Source organism: Taudactylus pleione, unplaced genomic scaffold (genome assembly GCF_031769625.1).
Source record: "Taudactylus pleione unplaced genomic scaffold, aTauple2 ptg000073l, whole genome shotgun sequence".
Lineage (NCBI taxonomy): Eukaryota > Metazoa > Chordata > Amphibia > Anura > Myobatrachidae > Taudactylus > Taudactylus pleione.
In genome coordinates, this window is record NW_028284475.1 from 2,462,199 (window position 1) to 2,485,000 (window position 22,802).

General features: G+C 46.6%; 1 protein-coding gene across 1 annotated transcript in view; it reads left to right on the top strand.

Moving 5' to 3' along the window:
• LOC148532528 (hemicentin-2-like) overlaps positions 1–22,802 on the top strand; it is a 120,771-nt gene that overhangs the window by 24,881 nt on the left and 73,088 nt on the right. Inside the window, exons 6-7 of the mRNA XM_088467511.1 lie at positions 9,067–9,342; positions 18,474–18,755. Of these exons, the coding sequence (XP_088323637.1) occupies positions 9,067–9,342; positions 18,474–18,755 (558 nt within the window). The remainder of the gene's footprint in view (positions 1–9,066; positions 9,343–18,473; positions 18,756–22,802) is intronic.

Below are 22,802 nucleotides of genomic sequence, written 5' to 3' on the forward strand. Positions count from 1 at the left end.
GAGTAATGACTACACCTGTGCACCTGCTGGGTGACCTGGGATATGTGTCAGTGAGTAATGATTACACCTGTGCAGCTGCTGGGTGACCTGGGAAATGTGTCAGTGGGTAATGACTACACCTGTGCACCTGCTGGGTGACCTGGGAAATGTGTCAGTGAGTAATGACTACACCTGTACACCTGCTGGGTGACCTGGGAAATGTGTCAGTGAGTAATGACTACACCTGTGCAGCTGCTGGGTGACCTGGGAAATGTGTCAGTGAGTAATGACTACACCTGTGCACCTGCTGGGTGACCTGGGATATGTGTCAGTGAGTAATGACTACACCTGTGCAGCTGCTGGGTGACCTGGGAAATGTGTCAGTGAGTAATGACTACACCTGTGCTCCTGCTGGGTGACCTGGGATATGTGTCAGTGAGTAATGACTACACCTGTGCAGCTGCTGGGTGACCTGGGAAATGGGTCAGTGAGTAATGACTACACCTGTGCACCTGCTGGGTGACCTGGGATATGTGTCAGTGAGTAATGACTACACCTGTGCAGCTGCTGGGTGACCTGGGAAATGTGTCAGTGGGTAATGACTACACCTGTGCTCCTGCTGGGTGACCTGGGATATGTGTCAGTGAGTAATGACTACACCTGTGCAGCTGCTGGGTGACCTGGGAAATGTGTCAGTGGGTAATGACTACACCTGTGCTCCTGCTGGGTGACCTGGGATATGTGTCAGTGAGTAATGACTACACCTGTGCAGCTGCTGGGTGACCTGGGAAATGTGTCAGTGAGTAATGACTACACCTGTGCAGCTGCTGGGTGACCTGGGAAATGTGTCAGTGGGTAATGACTACACCTGTGCTCCTGCTGGGTGACCTGGGATATGTGTCAGTGAGTAATGACTACACCTGTGCAGCTGCTGGGTGACCTGGGAAATGTGTCAGTGAGTAATGACTACACCTGTGCACCTGCTGGGTGACCTGGGAAATGTGTCAGTGAGTAATGACTACACCTGTGCTCCTGCTGGGTGACCTGGGATATGTGTCAGTGAGTAATGACTACACCTGTGCAGCTGCTGGGTGACCTGGGAAATGTGTCAGTGAGTAATGACTACACCTGTGCTCCTGCTGGGTGACCTTGGATATGTGTCAGTGAGTAATGACTACACCTGTGCTCCTGCTGGGTGACCTGGGAAATGTGTCAGTGAGTAATGACTACACCTGTGCTCCTGCTGGGTGACCTGGGAAATGGGTCAGTGAGTAATGACTACACCTGTGCTCCTGCTGGGTGACCTGGGAAATGGGTCAGTGAGTAATGACTACACCTGTGCAGCTGCTGGGTGACCTGGGAAATGTGTCAGTGAGTAATGACTACACTTGTGCTCCTGCTGGGTGACCTGGGAAATGTGTCAGTGAGTAATGACTACACCTGTGCTCCTGCTGGGTGACCTGGGATATGTGTCAGTGAGTAATGACTACACCTGTGCTCCTGCTGGGTGACCTGGGAAATGTGTCAGTGAGTAATGACTACACCTGTGCACCTGCTGGGTGACCTTGGATATGTGTCAGTGAGTAATGACTACACCTGTGCTCCTGCTGGGTGACCTGGGAAATGTGTCAGTGAGTAATGACTACACCTGTGCTCCTGCTGGGTGACCTGGGATATGTGTCAGTGAGTAATGACTACACCTGTGCTCCTGCTGGGTGACCTGGGAAATGTGTCAGTGAGTAATGACTACACCTGTGCACCTGCTGGGTGACCTGGGAAATGTGTCAGTGAGTAATGACTACACCTGTGCACCTGCTGGGTGACCTGGGAAATGTGTCAGTGAGTAATGACTACACCTGTGCACCTGCTGGGTGACCTGGGATATGTGTCAGTGAGTAATGACTACACCTGTGCTCCTGCTGGGTGACCTGGGAAATGTGTCAGTGAGTAATGACTACACCTGTGCTCCTGCTGGGTGACCTGGAAAATGTGACCTATTTGGAAACCACTGTTGTAGATGCTGCTTCTGAGCAGTAGAGTGCCCTTGTCGATTTACATTGTGAAATTCACTTTTATCATGGCTTTTTATATTTTCTTTTTTTTTATAATGTTGCACCCCCAGAGTCATACAGTATTGCCCCCTCCCGTTGCCCCGGCAACCGTTCCTTGCAGGCTTGGGTGCCTGGCTTTATAGCGCCTACGGTGGTTGCAACTGCAGCTTCCCCTGGTGGTTGCAGCCTAGTATTGTTGGGCCTTGCCCTTCCCACTCATTGCAGGTGATGGGTATGTCATGGGAGAGAAGCAGGGGAGCCTGAGCTGGTTTGCAAGGGATTAATTGATGCTTTGTTTTTTTGTGGGCCCTTTTATATTGGGGATTGTCAGTACCAGCAGTCATGGACACCAGTGGCCTACTTCCAACAATCAGCAGGCCCATGATTGCTGGCCTTCCCAATTAGTCCTTTTTTAATCCCACCTTGGCTCAGCCTTAGGCTACAGATGAAATAACCGCTCAGGTGTTACCACTAACCTCCAGCACCGATGACTCAAGTTGGGAATTATCTATCAGCCAGCCACTACAAGAACTTGCTCAGTGCACATTTCCAATTCCGTATTCTTGCTACAGAACTATACTCGCCAGTTTAGTTTTCTTCCAGTGTTGTTTAAACTCCAGACTTCATTTTCCTCAACACCAGCACATCAATACCTGCATCAATCCGCGGTCTCCAGGCAGAGACATTATATCAGCTAAGTACCCTGTTGCTTTTGTGGTGGGAACCAACTACACTGGGCTGCAACCTGAGTCCTCACTGCCTAAAGCCCATATCCTCTTGCTGGGATCCCTGGTAAAGTCTTTTGAGGGTCTTATACTCTGCGCCAGGATAGTTGGTTGCTCCAATTCCAGCTGTTTGCATTTATCTGTGTGTACTCTGTTATACTTGCTGTTTTGAAGTCCAGCGTTATTGCATCCACTGCATGTATCTCATTGCACGCTACACGCTGTTCCCCCAGTGCCAACCTATCCCTGCCTCTCATTGGCCATGATTCAATTTAGCGCGATGGTGAATAGCCCTGGGAGGGAGCTCCCGGAGCCATTCAGAGCTAAAATCCTTTAGTCTGACTTTTTAGTCGGACTAAAGGATTTTGTCTCGTACCCTCCTGAGGGTGCGAGGGGAAATGAAACTAAAGTGCCGGTGGTGAGGTTGTTTTCCGGCTTAGCGTTGCGTGGCCGGCACTTTAGTAGGAGAATGACTGTTCTCGCGACTAAACACCCAGGTTAAGTCCCGAGAACCAGCATTCTCCAAATTAACTGCTTCCCAGCAAAGTTAAATGTCTCGGTGATTGAATCACGGCCATTGCACGCTATGCGCTGTTCCCGCAATGCCAACATATCTGTCCCTCTCATTGCATGCCACGCGCGGTTTCCATAGTGCCAACACATCCGTGCCCATCCTTGCATGCTACGCACTGTTCCCACAATGCCAACACATACTTGCCTTTCACAGCACGGCACACGCTGTTCCCGTAGTGCCAATACATCCGAGGCTCATTGCACGCTACGCGCTGTCCCCAAAGTGCCAGCACATACGTAACTCTCGTTACGCACTGTACAAACATTGCCAACATATCCCTGTACCTTGTTAGGTTCTATGCACTGCTCAACAGTGCTGACACCTCTCTGTACCGTATTCCACGCTATGGCCCAGAAGCAACTTTTCCCCAGCCGGAAACTTCTCCGTATTCAATTCTACCTGTTCCGGCCCGGCCCAACCATTTCTACAGACACCACTGCACATTCCTACATTTGTGGACACTCTCTTGCGAGGACACCTTGCTAACCACTATAGGATTGGTAACGTCTCTATTTATTGCTGGACATTATTCCGGGACTTAACCACTAATAACTTTCCTCTGTAATAGGATCAAGCATACAATTAAGAGATATAATCAGCCAATTGGTGTACACCTTTGCTTCTATATGCCATTTTATATAAGTACTTACGTATATCACTGTCCCTATCCTAGGGAAGTGATTTATTGATATATTGTGTTTTACATGTTTTATTAAATGTTTGTTTGAGGCAGATGCCATTATGTTTAATGAACACTTAGCACCACACAAGGTTGATTTCTCAAATCCCACCCATTATACCTAAAGACTCCACATTAGCGCTGTTTTTTCTATTTTTCTGTATTGTCCTTTTATTGAGGAGACTTACACAATCCTCACAGCTGCTTTCTTAATAAGGGGGGGGTGCAAGTTTGGGTGAGGTGTTTTTTTCATTGCAGGTGTTCGCTGAATGTACGTTTTTGACCTTTCTAAGCACTTCACTTCAGCAACTTTTAAAGATGCTAGCCCCCATTCTCATGTACCCCAAATGTGACAGGAATACTTATTTTCTCCTAAAAATACTGCTTTATGCCATTCTGCACCACTTGTGCTAATTAGTGGCAATTGTGCAAACTTAAGTACCCCAAACTGTTTCATTAGGGCTAATATATAATTTTTTACACACACACTTACTTGCACACACTTACACACGCACACTTACACTTACACACACACACACACACACTTACTTACACACACACTTACTTACACACACACTTACTTACACACACACTTACACACACACACTTACACACACACACTTACACACACACACTTACACACTTACACACACACACTTACACACACACACACTTACACACACACACACGTACACACACACACTTACACACACACACTTACACACACACACACTTACACACACACACTTACACACACACACTTACACCCTTCTCCCCAGAAAAAATTTCTAGCCGGATGGGGCCATCGCAATAATAAAATGCTGTAAACCCTGCTATAATGATTTAAGCAGTGCCCCCAGACTTGCCCCTTAATGCAGTGCCCCCAGACTGGCCCCAGCCCAGAACTTACCTGAACATGATCGGCGGCAGTGCTCCCGCTGTCTTGCTGTGACTGGATCTAACAGGCACGCAGAGTAAGCTCTTCACGTCGCGGATGATGTCACCTGCGCAGTGCATCACTGGGAACGCTGGCCACTGAAGTGATCGGAGGCTTCTTTAGCCTCCGGTCGCTTCAGAGGCCAGCATTCCCCACCAGGAGGCGGAGGGTGACCAGGAATACAGCTGGGATAAGTGCCGGGCGGCGGGTTGTTTCTGCTGGGTGATGCGCCAGCAGGAAACAGCCTGGGGAGAAGAGTGTGTATGTGTGCGTGTGTGTGTGTGTTTGTTTATATATATATATATATATATCTCTATCACATATAGATAGATATATCGATATATATCACACTAACATACATGTATACAGGACCGTAACTAGGGTGGTGCGACCAGTGCCATGGCACTGGGCACTGTTTTGGCCTGTCAATTTTTTTGTTAATCATTCTCACTTGTAGCTTCCTCTTCATTTATCCCCAGCATCTCCTGGCCTCCCCTATCTCTTCCCTGGCCCTTCCCCATCAGGTGCACTATATTATGTCCCTATTTATCCCCGGCATCTCCTGGCCTCCCCTATCTCTTCCCTGGCCCTTCCCCATCAGGTGCACTATATGATGTCCCTATTTATCCCCAGCATCTCCTGGCCTCTCCTATCTCTTCCCTGGCCCTTCCCCATCAGGTGCACTATATTATGTCCCTATTTATCCCCGGCATCTCCTGGCCTCCCCTATCTCTTCCCTGGCCCTTCCCCATCAGGTGCACTATATGATGTCCCTATTTATCCCCAGCATCTCCTGGCCTCTCCTATCTCTTCCCTGGCCCTTCCCCATCAGGTGCACTATATTATGTCCCTATTTATCCCCAGCATCTCCTGGCCTCCCCTATCTCTTCCCTGGCCTTTCCCCATCAGGTGCGCTATATTATGTCCCTATTTATCCCCAGCATCTCCCGGCCTCCCCTATCTCTTTCCTGGCCCTTCCCCATCAGGTGCACTATATTATGTCCCTATTTATCCCCAGCATCTCCTGGCCTCCCCTATCTCTTCCCTGGCCCTTCCCCATCAGGTGCACTATATTATGTCCCTATTTATCCCCAGCATCTCCTGGCCTCCCTTATCTCGTCCCTGGCCCTTCCCCATCAGGTGCACTATATTATGTCCCTATTTATCCCCAGCATCTCCTGGCCTCCCCTATCTCTGCCCTGGCCCTTCCCCATCAGGTGCACTATATTATGTCCCTATTTATCCCCGGCATCTCCTGGCCTCTCCTATCTCTTCCCTGGGCCTTCCCCATCAGGTGCACTATATGATGTCCCTATTTATCCCCAGCATCTCCTGGCCTCCCCTATCTCTTCCCTGGCCCTTCCCCATCAGGTGCACTATATTATGTCCCTATTTATCCCCAGCATCTCCTGGCCTCCCCTATCTCTTCCCTGGCGCTTCCCCATGAAGCCATGGCTCTTTTTCAGGTGTGCTATCTTATGTCCCTATTTAAAAAATGGAGGGGGGCGCCAATGCTCTCTGGCACAGGGCACCAAAAAGTCTAGTGGCTCTGCACATATATACACACAAACCCATACAGATACATGGACAATTACTTACATTTCTCTGATGCAGGTTGCTAGTGGGGACGGCCACCTCGCAGTATTAGGCTCCGCAATGACACGATTCGCGGCTGTATGGGAACGGGGCTTGTCCATTGTCCCCATTGTGATCGGAGACTGAACTGAAGAGAGAAATCTCCCCATGGGGGAGTGGGTAGTGCAGGGCCAGGCTGTGCAGCAGTGGTAGGAGCAGGTATGGAACTCCTCCCGTTCTGCCAGTGTCCTTTTCCGGAACTCTAGTCCCGGCAGTCCCACCCTGCCCCCCTGATGGCGGCCCCGACCAATTGGGTCTTTGTCCGAGGGAATTTGGGAACTATTCATTCTGGATAGCTGTGGCAACGTTTGCTTCTGTGGGGGTATTTCTACCCAAGATAATCAGGCACTCAGCCATTAGGACTCACAAGCCGCTGATGCTGTAACATAGCATTCCCCATGTACATACTCGCAGTAGCACACAGCCGCTGATGCTGTAACATAGCATTCCCCATGTACATACACTCGCAGTAGCACACAGCTGCTGACACTGTAACATAGCATTCCCCATGTAGATACACTCACAGTAGCACACAGCTGCTGACACTGTAACATAGCATTCCCCATGTACATACTCGCAGTAGCACACAGCCGCTGATGCTGTAACATAGCATTCCCCATGTACATACTCGCAGTAGCACACAGCCGCTGATGCTGTAACATAGCATTCCCCATGTACATACTCGCAGTAGCCACAGCCGCTGATGCTGTAACATAGCATTCCCCATGTACATACACTCGCAGTAGCACACAGCCGCTGACACTGTAACGTAGCATTCCCCATGTAGATGCACTCGCAGTAGCACACAGCCGCTGACACTGTAACGTAGCATTCCCCATGTAGATACACTCGCAGTAGCACACAGCTGCTGACACTGTAACATAGCATTCCCCATGTAGATACACTCGCAGTAGCACACAGCTGCTGACACTGTAACATAGCATTCCCCATGTAGATGCACTCGCTGTAGCACACAGCCACTGATACTAACATAGCATTCCCCATGTAGATACACTCGCAGTAGCACACAGCTGCTGACACTGTAACATAGCATTCCCCATGTAGATACACTCGCAGTAGCACACAGCCGCTGACACTGTAACGTAGCATTCCCCATGTAGATACACTCGCTGTAGCACACAGCCACTGATACTAACATAGCATTCCCCATGTAGATACACTCGCAGTAGCACACAGCCGCTGACACTGTAACATAGCATTCCCCATGTACATACACTCGCTGTAGCACACAGCCGCTGACACTGTAACGTAGCATTCCCCATGTAGATACACTCGCTGTAGCACACAGCCACTGATACTAACATAGCATTCCCCATGTAGATACACTCGCAGTAGCACACAGCCGCTGACACTGTAACGTAGCATTCCCCATGTATATACACTCGCTGTAGCACACAGCCACTGATACTAATATAGCATTCCCCATGTACATACTCGCAGTAGCACACAGCCGCTGATGCTGTAACATAGCATTCCCCATGTACATACAGTCGCAGTAGCACACAGCCGCTGACACTGTAACGTAGCATTCCCCATGTACATACTCGCAGTAGCACACAGCTGCTGACACTGTAACATAGCATTCCCCATGTACGTACTCTCGCAGTAGCACACAGCCGCTGACACTGTAACATAGCATTCCCCATGTACATACTCGCAGTAGCACACAGAATATAGGCATGCCTAATATCATTTGTATCAGTAGAAGCTGCTTGCGAGTCCCATTCACATTGCTGCGCAAATATGACGCAATCACAAAAAGCTCAGTGCTACTAGTAAGTCTTATTACCGTGTAAGGGAGTAAGATGTATGTGGACACATCTGTATACTCATATCATTTGTAATATTCCTGTAATAAAATGTGGTGTTTTTATTAAATGATACTCTGACATGCCCGAGGTTACAGGTATAATTCCCCCTCTTATTTCCCTTATAGCGGAATGTTTAGTCTAGGAAATAATGGCTGTCACATATTTCGGGGTGCAGCGGCCATGCTAGAAACAATTATTACTATTAGACCATGTCCAATATTATTTTGAGAATTGTTTCAACACAAAGCAAATCTTCCAGATACAATGATACTTTATATTGTACAGAATAATAAGCGTTCCTGCTTTGAAATATTAGTATATTGTTGGCTTTGATGTCTGACGAAAGATGGCGCATTATGAAAAGCTGCTAAATGTCTGATCAGAATCCTTTGGGCTTGATTTACCAGTGCCCGCTAACTGCCCGCGATGCCTATCTCCGTTCAAGCCATTATTTGTGCCAAACATTCTGACCAGCCATATTACACATACGTTACCCATAAAATGGGCTGTTTATGGGACCGCTGGTATCAGAGATGGGAAGGGAAGACCATGGTACACAGAGTACAACACGAGACCTACACCTTTGTGTCTCACTGGCTGTAAATGACCCACATGTCACACCGTACCCAGCAGTTGTATGATCTTCTCTTGCAGCTCTGTCTGTATTCCTAGAAAGCGCATCTCTATATGATATATCGGAGGGTGATGCGATGATTCTGATCTGTGAAACTAATTTACCAGTCGCAGCTACACGTCGCCCGGAATTTGCTTTCTACAGAAATGGGGAATATGAGGCGCAATTCAGTGATTCTAATATATACGTACTTCTGCAAGCTCAGATGTGGCATTCTGGGGATTATACCTGTGAGGCGGGAACCCCCAGCGGCCGTGTGAGGAAGAGGAGTAACGTGTTATCTATACAGATAGAGGGTAAGTGCAGAATACTGAGGTCATATGTCTGTATCTCCCAACATTACAGGGGGCATCAATCAGGGCACAATTTCATACCCCCAGCCACACTCATAATTACATCAAAGGGGGTTATCCACTAGACGATTAAGTTGAACAATAACGATCATTCAAATTGTTTGCAAAAGTGTTTTAAAGGACCAGCGATGTGCGTGCCGGCTGGTCGTTTAGACATCTATCATCTTTCCAACGTGCTGGTCATCCTGATGATATCGTCAGGTTGAGCATGTTTCCAGATGATTGATGACCCTGCACTGAACGACTGCTCATTCAGTGCAGGCTCATCACACGACTGCACGATTTTGACATTGTAATCGTTCAGTTGTTTGTCAGTCTTTTTCAGATCTTGTAGTGGATACCTCCCTCAAACCACACCCATATTTACACCAAGCCACACCCATATTTACACAAGCCACACCCATATTTACACAAGCCATGGCCGAGGCCCCAAAAATTCGTCAATTCCCATCAACATTTAGGGATGCAAATGAGGACTGCCAATTAATTATCGGGAGCACTGGGGGGGACATGTGCCAAATATACAACAGATTGTTTTATACCTGCTCTCCACCCACAAGTGTTAAATTTTTGTGTTGTGCCTAATGTGGATGATGGAAACATTTTTTAAAAAGCCAGTCAGCTGTTATTGGGTATACTCACATCTCTAATGTTTTATTCTGTTATCTGTATTACTATGTGTGACTGTTATTTATGTCATCTGGGGCTGGTCTTCACTGCTGCCAGCTGCCTTACACAGCCTAGAGGCTATAGTCATCACACATCAGTGTTTCCTTCTCACCTCAATCCTGTCTGCCCTTTGTTTTCCGATGCCTTCCTGCAAGTCCCTACTGTGCCTTATTGCCTCCTATACTGACCCTTTCCATGTGTCCCCTGACTGTGCCTTATTGCTCCTATACTGATCCTTTCCATGTGTCCCCTGACTGTGCCTTATTGCTCCTATACTGATCCTTTACATGTGTCCCCTGACTGTGCCTTATTGCCTCCTATACTGATCCTTTCCATGTGTCCCCTGACTGTGCCTTATTGCTCCTATACTGATCCTTTCCATGTGTCCCCTGACTGTGCCTTATTGCTCCTATACTGATCCTTTACATGTGTCCCCTGACTGTGCCTTATTGCCTCCTATACTGATCCTTTCCATGTGTCCCCTGACTGTGCCTTATTGCTCCTATACTGATCCTTTACATGTGTCCCCTGACTGCGCCTTATTGCCTCCTATACTGATCCTGTGCATGTGTCCCCTGACTGTGCCTTATTACCTCTATGAATTCCTATTAATCTTTATACCCTAATGTTGCTATTTAGCGGTGCGTACGCACAAGAAACAATTGCTTTCCAGACTTTGATTGTGGTTCCAAAGCACAAAAAGATATTATTCACATAAGCATATAGTTACATGCCTTGATCTATAACACAATTAGCGCAAAGGTTATACAAAATACAAGGTAAAGTCGATACATATGCATGCGCTCTGGATCCAGATTTCCCGGCATCAACTATGAAACCTCTGTCAACAGAAAGAAAGATGACTAACTACCAGATCTACAGCGCTTACATATATACCCTTACAGAGAATGGCAGTACAATAGAACGAGTTGGCATAATCCCATTGGTTCTTCCTCCTGGTTCTTCAGTTACGATACAGTTCATAGGTCAGTTTGTATTGTAATAGTTCAGCCTCCAACGGCTCTTTGTGTGCGTTTTCCCACCGAAGAACAAGTCTAAACTGGCTAATTACATTACATTACAGAGTACATTTCAATGCCTAACTCTCTATGATCCATAACTTGCAAATGCATGTTGCGATCTCCTTGCCGATGGAACCGGAGATCTGCAAATAAACAGTGGTTTAGAATGGCACCAAATATGGTCTGCTTATCATGTACTAAACCTTAGATACCAAATATATGTATTTCACAATAGTCTTGATAACGTATAAGACCTCTAATAATAACCTTAATGCTTAGGGAACCTTTATTTAAGTTTTGGTAAGTGTAAGGATATTGCGTGTAGTCGCTAATATGGGTGGTGCGTTTTATGTGCAGAGTGTTTTAATAAACAGTGCAGATGTGCGTCTTGTATATAATATGTATGGTTTAATGTGCGTATGGGGTATGGTAGGACCTTTAACAATATGTGGTACCAATGCAGTCGCACGATGCTAATAATAGCATATTAGCATCACACACAATGGTTTCATGCTGACGACGCGTCGTCAGGGGCAACATAAAATGGCGTCGCCCGATATTAACTTGAGATCTGGTCTCGGCCAATCATCCGGCTTCGACACCTCCTAGACCAACATTCTGCCAGTTACTTAGATTGTGTTAATTGCTGCCTGGACGTGTTATTTGCATAACTGACACTGTAACCTTTTCCCTGCTCATGTTACTGTATATGTCATACTGCAAACTTATGTCACTGCCACATATCCGCTACTGTGCCCTAGGCCAACAACAGGTATACTCATTTTTTGGGGGCCCTCATCCCTCCCTGGTAGGTACAGGCTGGTCCACCATCTGCTCATTCCCCTGTGTTCCTCTGTCTGTCCATCCCCTGCGTCACCCCTCCTTGTCTGCCCATCTCCTGCTTCACCCCTCTCTCGGTCTGTCCATCTCCTGCGTCACCCCTCTCTCTGTCTGTCCATCTCCTGCTTCACCCCTCTCTCTGTCTGTCCATCTCCTGCGTCACCCCTCTCTGTCTGTCCATCTCCTGCTCTCTCTGTCTGCCCTTCTCCTGCGTCACCCCTCTCTCTGTCTGCTCATCTCCTGCTTCACCCCCCTCTCTGTCTGTCCATCTCCTGCTCTCTCTGTCTGTCCATCTCCTGCGTCACCCCTCTCTCTGTTTGTCCATCTCTTGCGTCACCCCTCTCTGTCTGTCCATCTCCTGCGTCACCCCTCTCTGTCCATCTCCTGCGTCACCCCTCTCTCTCTCTGTCCATCTCCTGCGTCACCCCTCTCTGTTCATCTCCTGCTTCACCCCTCTCTCTGTCTGTCCATCTCCTGCGTCACCCCTCTCTGTCTGTCCATCTCCTGCTCTCTCTGTCTGCCCTTCTCCTGCGTCACCCCTCTCTCTGTCTGCTCATCTCCTGCTTCACCCCCCTCTCTGTCTGTCCATCTCCTGCTCTCTCTGTCTGTCCATCTCCTGCGTCACCCCTCTCTCTGTCTGTCCATCTCCTGCGTCACCCCTCTCTCTGTCTGTCCATCTCCTGCGTCACCCCTCTCTGTCTGTCTGAAAAGTGATAAACTGGAGAGTGATAAGCGACCAGCCAATCAGCTCCTAACTGTCATTTTTCTAACAGCCTGTAACATGACAGGAGCTGAGTGGCTGGCTGCTTATCACACTCCAATTATCACTTTCCAGAGCTTAGTACATCTCCCACTGTCCTTCTGTCTCCCCATCTACAACCTCATACCCCACACTGTCCATCACTAGCCTCATCCCCCCCCTCCCTCTGTCTCTCCATCTCCAGCCTCATCCATCCTAGTCTCCCCATCTACAACCTCATACCCCACACTGTCCATCACTAGCCTCATCCCCCCCTCCCTCTGTCTCTCCATCTCCAGCCTCATCCATCCTAGTCTCCCCATCTACAACCTCATACCCCACACTGTCCATCACTAGCCTCATTCTCCCCCCCCCCTCTTTCTCTCCAACTTCATGCTGTCTATCCATCCCCCTCTGTTCATTTGTACATCTATCCATTCCTCTGTCTCCATCTTCAGCCTCATCCTCTGGTTTTCATCTCCAGCCTTATTCCCCTCCATTGGATTCTTGGTTGGACCTGTGCTCACTATATATAGTTTGTGTGTGTGTGCGCTGCAGGACCTGTAGGGAGTAACCAGTCCCTATGGGAAAGGTCTGCGCTATTATTTCATCTTCTACGTATCAGTGGAAATAAAGGACAGTGGTATACAATATTGTAAAGACGTAGGTTCCTTTATTCTACTAAAAGGTGAGGTCACAGTGCTCCTCTTCATTTAGTCTATTGCGATTGACTACTGCAGGAAGTATTCACACATACAGTGCATCTGGAAATTGTTCACAGCGCTTCACTTTTTCCACATTTTATGTTACAGCCTTATTCCAAAATGGAATAAATTAATTTTTGTCTTCAAAATTCTACACACAATACCCCCTAATGACCATGTGTAAAAAGTTGTTTTTTTAGATTTTTGTAAATTTAATTAAAAAAACAAAAAAAACTAAAATCACATGTACATAAATATTCAGCCTTTCTTCAATACTTTGTAGATGCACCTTTGGCAGCAATTACAGCCTCAAGTCTTTTTGAATATGATGCCACAAGCTTGGCACACCTATCTTTGGGCAGTTTCGCCCATTCCTCTTTGCAGCACCTCTCTCCATCAGGTTGGATGGGAAGCGTCTGGGCACAGCCATTTTCAGATCTCTCCAGAGATGTTCAATCGGATTAAAGTCTGGGCTCTGGCTGAGCCACTCAAGGACATTCACAGAGTTGTCCTGAAGCCACTCCTCTGATATCTTGGCTGGGTGCTTAGGTTCGTTGTCCTGCTGAAAGATGAACAGTCGGCCCAGTCTGAGGTCAAGAGCGCTCTGGAGCAGGTTTTCATCCAGGATGTCTCTGTACATTGCTGCATTCATCTTTCCCACTATCCTGACTAGTCTCCCAGTTCCTGCTGAATAACATCCCCACAGCATGATGCCGCCACCACCATGCTTCACTGTAGGGATGGTATTGGCCTGGTGATGAGTGGTGCCTGGTTTCCTCCAAACACTATGCCTGGCATTCACGCCAAAGAGTTCAATCTTTGTCTCATCAGACCAGAGAATTTTGTTTCTCATGGTCTGAGAGTCCTTCAGGTGCATTATGGCAAACTCCAGACGGGCTGCCATGTTCTTTTTACTAAGGAGTGGCTTCCGTCTGGCCACTCTACCATACAGGCCTGATTGGTGGATTGCTGCAGAGATGGTTGTCCTTCTGGAAGGTTCTCCTCTCTCCACAGAGGAATGCTGTAGCTCTGACAGACTGATCATCGGGTTCTTGGTCACCTCCCTGACTAGGGCCCTTCTTCCCCAATCTCTCATTGGGACCTTCAAAGCAGCAACTATTTTTCTGTACCCTTCCCCAGATTTGTGCCTCGAGATTATCCTGTCTCGGAGGTCTACAGACAATTCCTTGGACTTCATGCTTGGTTTGTGCTCTGACATGCACTGTCTAGTGTGGGACCTTATATAGACAGGTGTATGCCTTTCCAAATCATGTCCAGTCAACTGCATTTACCACAGGTGGACTCCAGTTAAGCTGTAGGGACATCTCAAGGATGAACTAGGAAACAGGATGCCCCTGAGCTCAATTCTGAGCTTGATGGCAAAGGTTGTGAATATTTATGTACATGTGATTTCTTAGTTTTTTTTTATTTTTTTTTATTTTAATTAAATATGCAAACATCTCAAAAGCACTTTTTCCACGTTGTCATTATGGGGAATTGTGTGTAGAATTTTGAGGCCAAAAATGAATTTATTCCATTTTGGAATAAGGCTGTAACATAAAATGTGGAGAAAGTGAAGCGCTGTGAATACTTTCTGGATGTACTGTATATATGTATTCCCTCCCATGTCTCTCCAGCATCATCTGTCTGACTCTCCATCTCCAGCTTCATCCCTCTCTCTCCACTTCCAGCCTTTTCCCTTTGCTGTCTCTTGATCTCCAGCCTCATCCCTATCTGTCTATTCAGCACCTCCCCCACACGTCTCTTTGACAGCCTTAAAATGTTCTGGTAACACTGCCCCCCCACACACCCCCAGGTAAAAATAAATGCATTCGTTGTGTGACAGTACTGCAGGAAGGAACAATCAATGATACGTAGGATCAGAAGGGGACATATACAGGGTATTTTGAAGCTTAAGACCCCCACACACGGTACGATATTTCAAATGATTTGGCTGTTTTTGAAGGATCAGAACGACATAATTGTGTAAACAGTGCCACGTGGGTATGACAACAAGGCGATGCGCTCTGCCTCGGATGGTTGTTCTTGGTCGCTGATCTCTTCAACATACAGAAAGATCAGAAACTTTTCTTTCTCGATTTGGCACACGTCGCCCCATGTGTATGCACAAGGAGCGATGTGATGGCCGACACAGATGCATGTGCGGAGCTCCCTGATCTGTGTGTCAATGACACCGATGCATGGACGGGGAGATCCATGATGCATGCATCTGTGGGTAATAAAATAAATAAACACAGATGCACGGACGGATCAGGGAGAACGGAAGCTTGTGTAAAATTTAACACCTCCCCCCCACCCCTTTCCCAAAAGCACAAGCTTTGGAGACTCAGTACTGATTGTGCTAAATACAGGGGACAAACAACGTAGGGATCCCCTGTATTTAGCACAACCAGCACCAGACTATTCAGAATCAGCCCTGGTTGCCAAAATACAGGGGACAAACGACGTAGAGATCCCCTATGTTATGCGCAACCAGCACTGGGCTCTAATCCGATCCTAGTTATGGAAATAAAGGGGATAAAAAGCATAGGGGGTCACCTGTATTTGCCATAACCAGCACTTAACTTTTTCAAGTTGGGGGATAATGCCACAGCCAGAGGAACCCTGTCACCGAGTCCCCTGGCCAAAGCATTACCCCAGGGATCCCGGTGCACACTATCTCAGTGACTGACAGAGGTGACTGCGGCTGGCTAAACCAGCCCCGCGACCGCTGCTAGAACGTCCTCACAGCCATGAGCCATAGCACAAGCAGACACATTTATTGGCAGTGTGTCCTCCAGTGGCTGGCGCCCCATGCAGCTGCCTATTGGAGGCCCCGGCACTGATCGTATGGAGTCCTCACAGAACCGGAGAGTGGAGGAGTACCGGAGAGTGTAGATGAGACTTTAGCGAGTCAAAGAAGTGAAGAGCAGGTCACCGGCTTGGTGGGAGCCTGAGGAGGGTCATAGTGAGGTCACAGGAAAGAATGAGGTTAGCGGCGATGAGGGCGCTATTTGTGAAGAAGTAATATATGTGATGGAAACGTGGCTGTGCCAACAGATGGTCTGTGTAGGCTGCTGTCCCTGGTGGCTTAAGCCACCAAAATAACGGGTCGTAGTGATAAATACTATGATGGCCGTTGGACAGCACAGATAGTCAGATTTGTGTTCTAGGAGTTTAGTAGCATGAGGGGAAAGGTGAAGTACTAGCTCTTAGCACTGTTACCCTGTACCTAAGAATTTGCCAGCTGTGACACAAGGATGGGAAGGGAGAGTTGAGGGGACGACAAGTTCATCAGCACGTCGTCTGCAAACAAATAAATTCCATATTGCAAATTGATCACTGAGATGCCCCTGATGCCAGCGGGCATCCCTGCCTAGTCCCGTTGCCAAAGATAAATACCAGAAACCAAAGCCTATTTGTAGATACTGAAGAAGTTGGGTTGGAGTATAGGACGCCAATTACTTTTAAGAACTTACACAGGCCAGGAAGCCGATCAAAGGTCTTTTCTGCTTCCAGGGCTAGAACTACAGTTGGAAGTTTTTGTTGCATAAAGATCAGGTTGACAGTCTATCTAGCGTCGTCAAGAGCTTGTCTGTGGTACAATGCCGACTTGAGCTAGATCACTCCGTTGCACCAAGCACATATTCAACCTATTCGTTAAAAATTTTGCAAACAATTTAATCTTCATATTAAGCAGGAAAGCTGGCCAGTAACTGGTACAGCTGGCAAGATCCTTCAGTGTTTTGGGCATTATAACAATATTGGACCTCCATTGTGTCAGCATGAAACTGCTCACCCTGCATTATACAGTTAATGGTGACTGGTGTAACCCTCCCTCCCTTTAACATTTAAAGGGACCTTAGGTTGCCAATTACCTTGGTGAATAGAATGTACCCACCCTTAACCTCCTGTTAAATTGTATAATTTTTTATATCAGTGTCTCCACCCAAGTATAGGTATGTGGTAATGGGCCTACTTGGTAAAAACCCTCTTGCAATGTAAGAGTGGTAATTATACTTTGTAGATTGCAGAATCGGCAGCAACGGGTCCTTAGCGATATTAAACCAGTTTGACATCCGTGCAGAGTGCCCCTCGTTATAGTGATCAGGGAGCTGGTGGTGCCATTACTAACCAGACAGGTTGCTGGAGAACTGTACAGACTGGCATCGCTCACAGATCTGCAGCAAATGGCCCCAGTGACAAACGCTTTCTCTGCACAGACCCCCAAACAACGTATTTGTACATAACCCATTGGGTTTACGTACAAATATGAATAACACAGTGACGCACAGTGTGGGGTCCCCCTGCCATAATGTAAAACCAGCACTAAACTGGTCAGCCCAGGGCTGGATATCCTCAGCGAGGACCCCAAAAATAAAATGGGTTTTCCCTACCAAGGATCAACCAGCCCTGGGCTGAAGCCCTTTCTCTCTCTGGAGGTGGTGGGTGTGGGGGTAATTGTGTAAAATATAGAATATTATTGTTCTTTACAGTGGGACTACAGGTCCCAGCAAGTCTCTGTGGAACAGCAAGTGCCAGCATGCCAGGACATTCAGAGCCCGCTGGCACCTGTACTCTCACGTCACTGAGTCACACTGCATACAAATGACAGACTTTATTAAAGTGTGTTAAAGTTTTTTAAAAATTTTGGAACAATCCATAATCCCTAACCCATGGACTGGAGAAATCCATGGTCTTCATGAAATAAAAAAACATCCGGATCCAAGGTAGGCGCACGCTGTACAGTGTTACGGGGAATGACCGGGTACCTGGTGGTCATTGCCATTGTTCCGGTGTGGCTGGTCTGCGGTAGTTTTTGTGTAGTCTGTTTTAATTGCTTAGTGTATTGTGGCGGTGCTGTGGCTAGTTCGGTGCCTGGCGTTGCCGGTAAAGAGCGGCAGTTTCATGCTGTGGTACGTAGGCTCTGGTGCTTCTAGCACTCTCTCAGCAGTTTGATGCATCAGCTGGGAGTGCTAGAAGCACCAGAGCAGAGCTACACGGCAGGAAGGAGGAACTGCACGGGGTGCGACAGGTGGTGGATGCTAGAATGAACGCTATTATCATCATCATATCTGTAATTCATGTGTCCTCTTTCAGGTATCTTTAGTGCTCCACAAATAAGAACTCGCCGCCCATCAGTAACGGAGGGTGATAACATGACTCTGACCTGTGATACCAGACGTTACTGTGTTAGATTTGATGTAGAACTGGAGTTTGCTTTCTACATGAATTGGGAGACAGTGCAGAACTTCAGTGCATCTGACACATACAGCTTTCTGTCAGCGCAGTCGGTGCATGCTGGGAATTATACCTGTGATGTCAGAGATCTCAGCCACGGAGTGAGGAAGGGGAGTAATGTGTTCTATGTTCATATAGAAGGTGAGTGTGGGACACTGAGATCATATGTCTGCATTTCCCTACATTGCTGGGGGCAGAATCTGGAAAGCATTGTAACTCCCCTCCCCCCACATACATATACTCAAGGTCATGCACCCAAATATGTAAGTATCCCCTTAGATGTCCTAAATCCAGACTTCATAACTGAGGCTATGGGAGTGGTTGCATAATCTGCTACTTCGTTATCGACATGAGCGATATCGTTCATGTCCACTTTTTTGCGGTCACCAACCTGACGACCAACGATGCGCGTTTCCGCGTGAACGATAACGATATTGTGTTGGCTTTAGGGAAATGGTATTAGGATGTGGGCCCTAAGAGGGGCGGGGTTACTTGGTAAGTGATTTGCCCAATTAATGCCACATTTCTTGAAGGCACAGAGAAAGCAGATCAGGTGGTCGCTCATGGGTGGGTGGGGCTTACTTTGTCCCAAATGTTCATTTTGAATTCGCAACCCTCTGATCTGAGGCGCCTCCTACCGCACTAACATATTTTAGCGCAGCTGCTGAGTACTAAAGCGCGGCGGCTGTACCATCTCTGATTCGGCCCTTTGTGCGGTGATGGATGTGTTTTTATTCTCGCCACCAAAAAGAAATTGGGTGCTGTAGTGAAACACTGCACTTCCCGGCGCTAATGAGGTCAATTATAATGAAATGACACCAGCTGCAGGTATAAGGTCTAGTTAGGACCAAAAAGAAAAAGGGAAGCAACAAAAATCTAAGTTAACTGCTCTTGGTGATACATAATAATCCCATTAAATAAAGATAAATATAAGTAAATCAGTGTTTGCTTGGTTTTCTGGACGCAGGAGAATTGTTTAAAATGCAATAACGTGTAATCACAAAAATATCTGAATGACATAAAAATATATAGAAGTGCATAAAAATAAAAAATATATTCAATACAGCAGCATAATATAGGACAATAATGAGCTCAGGCATTATCATATACAATAACCATTAGTTGCTAAATGAACTGGTCATATGTTCAATCGCCGCTTGTATATAGGAATAGTCAGTGTTCACAGTAGAATAAATGTTGCTACAAATAAATGTGTCCAATGGCTTGATAAAAGTAACTAATTGTTACAATGACAGTATCCTCACAGAGCAAGCCTGAGGCTAACTCTCCGTGTTACACAGCGATATACCGGCGTCCCAGTTACATCACATTCTGCCGCTGTATAATACAGTGTTACCTCCGTCCTAGTAGGCTGGGGTGTAATCACCTTCTGTAAAAGCGTGGCCACGCTGAGATCCCCTGTGTAGGGCAATCAGCCTCTGTTAATGAGCAGAGGTTGAGGCTGTAAATGTGATGTAAAGCAGCCGCTCTTAGTCACACTGGCGGACTGGATGTCCATGCAGAGACAGCAGGGAGGGAGAATAGTGCTCGCCGCAATAATGTTCAGCGGTTACTCAGGCTCGTCTGGCTCAAACGTGTCCTGGAGGGTAAAGGTCAACGCGTTTCTTCCCGTGGGATGCCGGGACTTTCTCAAGACTGGAGACTTGGGTGCAAAAAGTCTCCTTATATTCCCCCAGTGTCTTAATAAGTGATTGTTTATCTCCTGCACCTGACTTTAACTCTTTGTATTACCACTCGATACAGACCACTTCTGCCTCACAAAATAAAATCCTTTTCACAATTATAATGTAAAATTAATTAGTAGTTGTTGCAAGAATTATTCTTACATCTTTTTAAATAAGTAAATATATAAGAAATTTTTATAAATATCGATCTATATAATGGTACATGTGAAGAAACATAGATATATTATATAAAATTCACAAGCCTCCTGTGAATGAGATTCTCGCCACCAGTAGCAGGGCATGTAACACTGAATAAACTCGCCAACCGCTTGTGAATGTGACATAAAGAGGTGTGTATCTATCTATCTATCTATATATATATATATATATATATATATATATGTCTCCCATATCCAAAATGCTTGGGACCAAGGGTATTTTGGATATCGGAATATTGCGTATTTTGGAATATTTCCATTCCATATTGAAATTTCTTAAGAGTAGGGCTCGAATCTAAACACAGAATGCATTTTTGTGTTATATACACCTTCTACACATAGGCTGAAGGTAATTTTATACAATATTTTCAATAATTTTGTAGCTCAAACAAAGTTTGTGTACATACATGAGATTCATTTATATTTCATATACACTCTATATACACAGCCTATAGGTAGTTTTACCCTTTATTCTTAATAATTGTGTGTCTTAAACAAAATTTGTGTACTTTGAACCATCAAAAAGCAAATATTTCACTATCTCAGTCATGCTAAAAATATTCCGTATTTCGGAATATTTGGATATGGGAGACTCAACCTGTATGAGCAAGAGCGCTACACACACGCAAATATATGGGAAGCCGATGGACGGCTTCCCGACTGTCTAATCCCGGCAAGGGCTAAATGACAGGCGTCGAAATCCCGACGCCTGTCATTTTACTTACCCCGGGAGCCCGACACCCGGCTTAACGTTCAAAGGGGGAGGGGTTCGGTTTAGGGTTACCGGGGGGGACTTAGGGTTAGGCTGCTGAGAAGGGGGGGTAGGTTAAGGTTAGGCACCCCAAGGGAGGGTTATGGGGGAGAATAAGTTAGTCAATACTTACCTCTCGACCATCGGGATTTTCACTGCTGCCGGGATGCCGCTGTCGGGTGGTGAATCATACTGAATCCCATATATACTGTATATACAGCGCATCCAGAAAGTATTCAGAGCGCTTCACTTTTTCCACATTTTGTTATGTTACAGCCTTATTCCAGAATGGAATAAATTCATTTTTGTCCTCAAAATTCTACACACAATACCCCATAATGACAAAGTGTAAAGAGTTTTTTTTTTTTTTATTATTACAGTTGCAAAAATCTTAAAGAAAAAAAAACAGCAAAGAAATCACATGTACATAAGTAGTCACAGCCTTTGCTCAATACTTTGTTGCTGCACCTTTGGCAGAAATTACAGCCTCAAGTCTTTTTGAATATGATGCCACAAGCTTGGCACACCTATCTTTGGGCAGTTTTGCCCATTCCTCTTTGCATCACCTCTCAAGCTCCATCAGGTTGGATGGGAAGCGTCGGTGCACAGCCATTTTCAGATCTCTCCAGAGATGTTCAATCGGATTCAAGTCTGGGCTCTGGCTGGGCCACTCAAGGACATTCACAGAGTTGTCCTGAAGCCACTTTTTTGATATCTTGGCTGTGTGCTTAGGGTCGTTGTCCTCCTGAAAGATGAACCATTGCCCCAGTCTGAGGTCAAGAGTGCTCTGGAGCAGGTTTTCATCCAGGATGTCTTTGTACATTGCTGCATTCATCTTTCCCTCTATCCTGACTAGTCTCCCAGTTCCTGCCGCTGAAAAACATCTCCACAGCATGATGCTGCCACCACCATGCTTCACTGTAGGGATGGTAATGGCCTGGTGATGAGCGGTGCCTGGTTTCCTCCAAACATGACACCTGGCATTCACGCCAAAGAGTTCAATCTTTGTCTCGTCAGACCAGAGAATTTTGTTTCTCATGGTCTGAGTCATTCAGGTGCATTTTGGCAAACTCCAAGCGGGCTGCCATGTGCTTTTTACCAAGGAGTGGCTTCCATCTGGCCACTCTACCACACAGGCCTGATTGGTGGATTTGCTGCAGAGATGGTTGTCCTTCTGGAAGGTTCTCCTCTCTCCACAGAGGAATGCTGTAGCTCTGACAGAGTGACCATCGGGTTCTTGGTCACCTCCCTGACTATGGCCCTTCCCCAGTTTAGACGGCCGGCCAACTCTAGGATGAGTCCTAGTGGTTCCAAACTTATTCCATTTACGGCTGATGGAGGCCACTGTGCTCATTGGGACCTTCAAAGCAGCAGATATTTTTCTGTACCCTTCCCCAGATTTGTGCCTCGATACAATCCTGTCTCAGAGGTCTGCAGACAATTCCTTGGACTTCATGCTTTGTTTGTGGTAAATTCAGTTTGCAGGAACATCTCAAGGATGATCAGTGGAAACAGGTTGCACCTGAGCTTCATG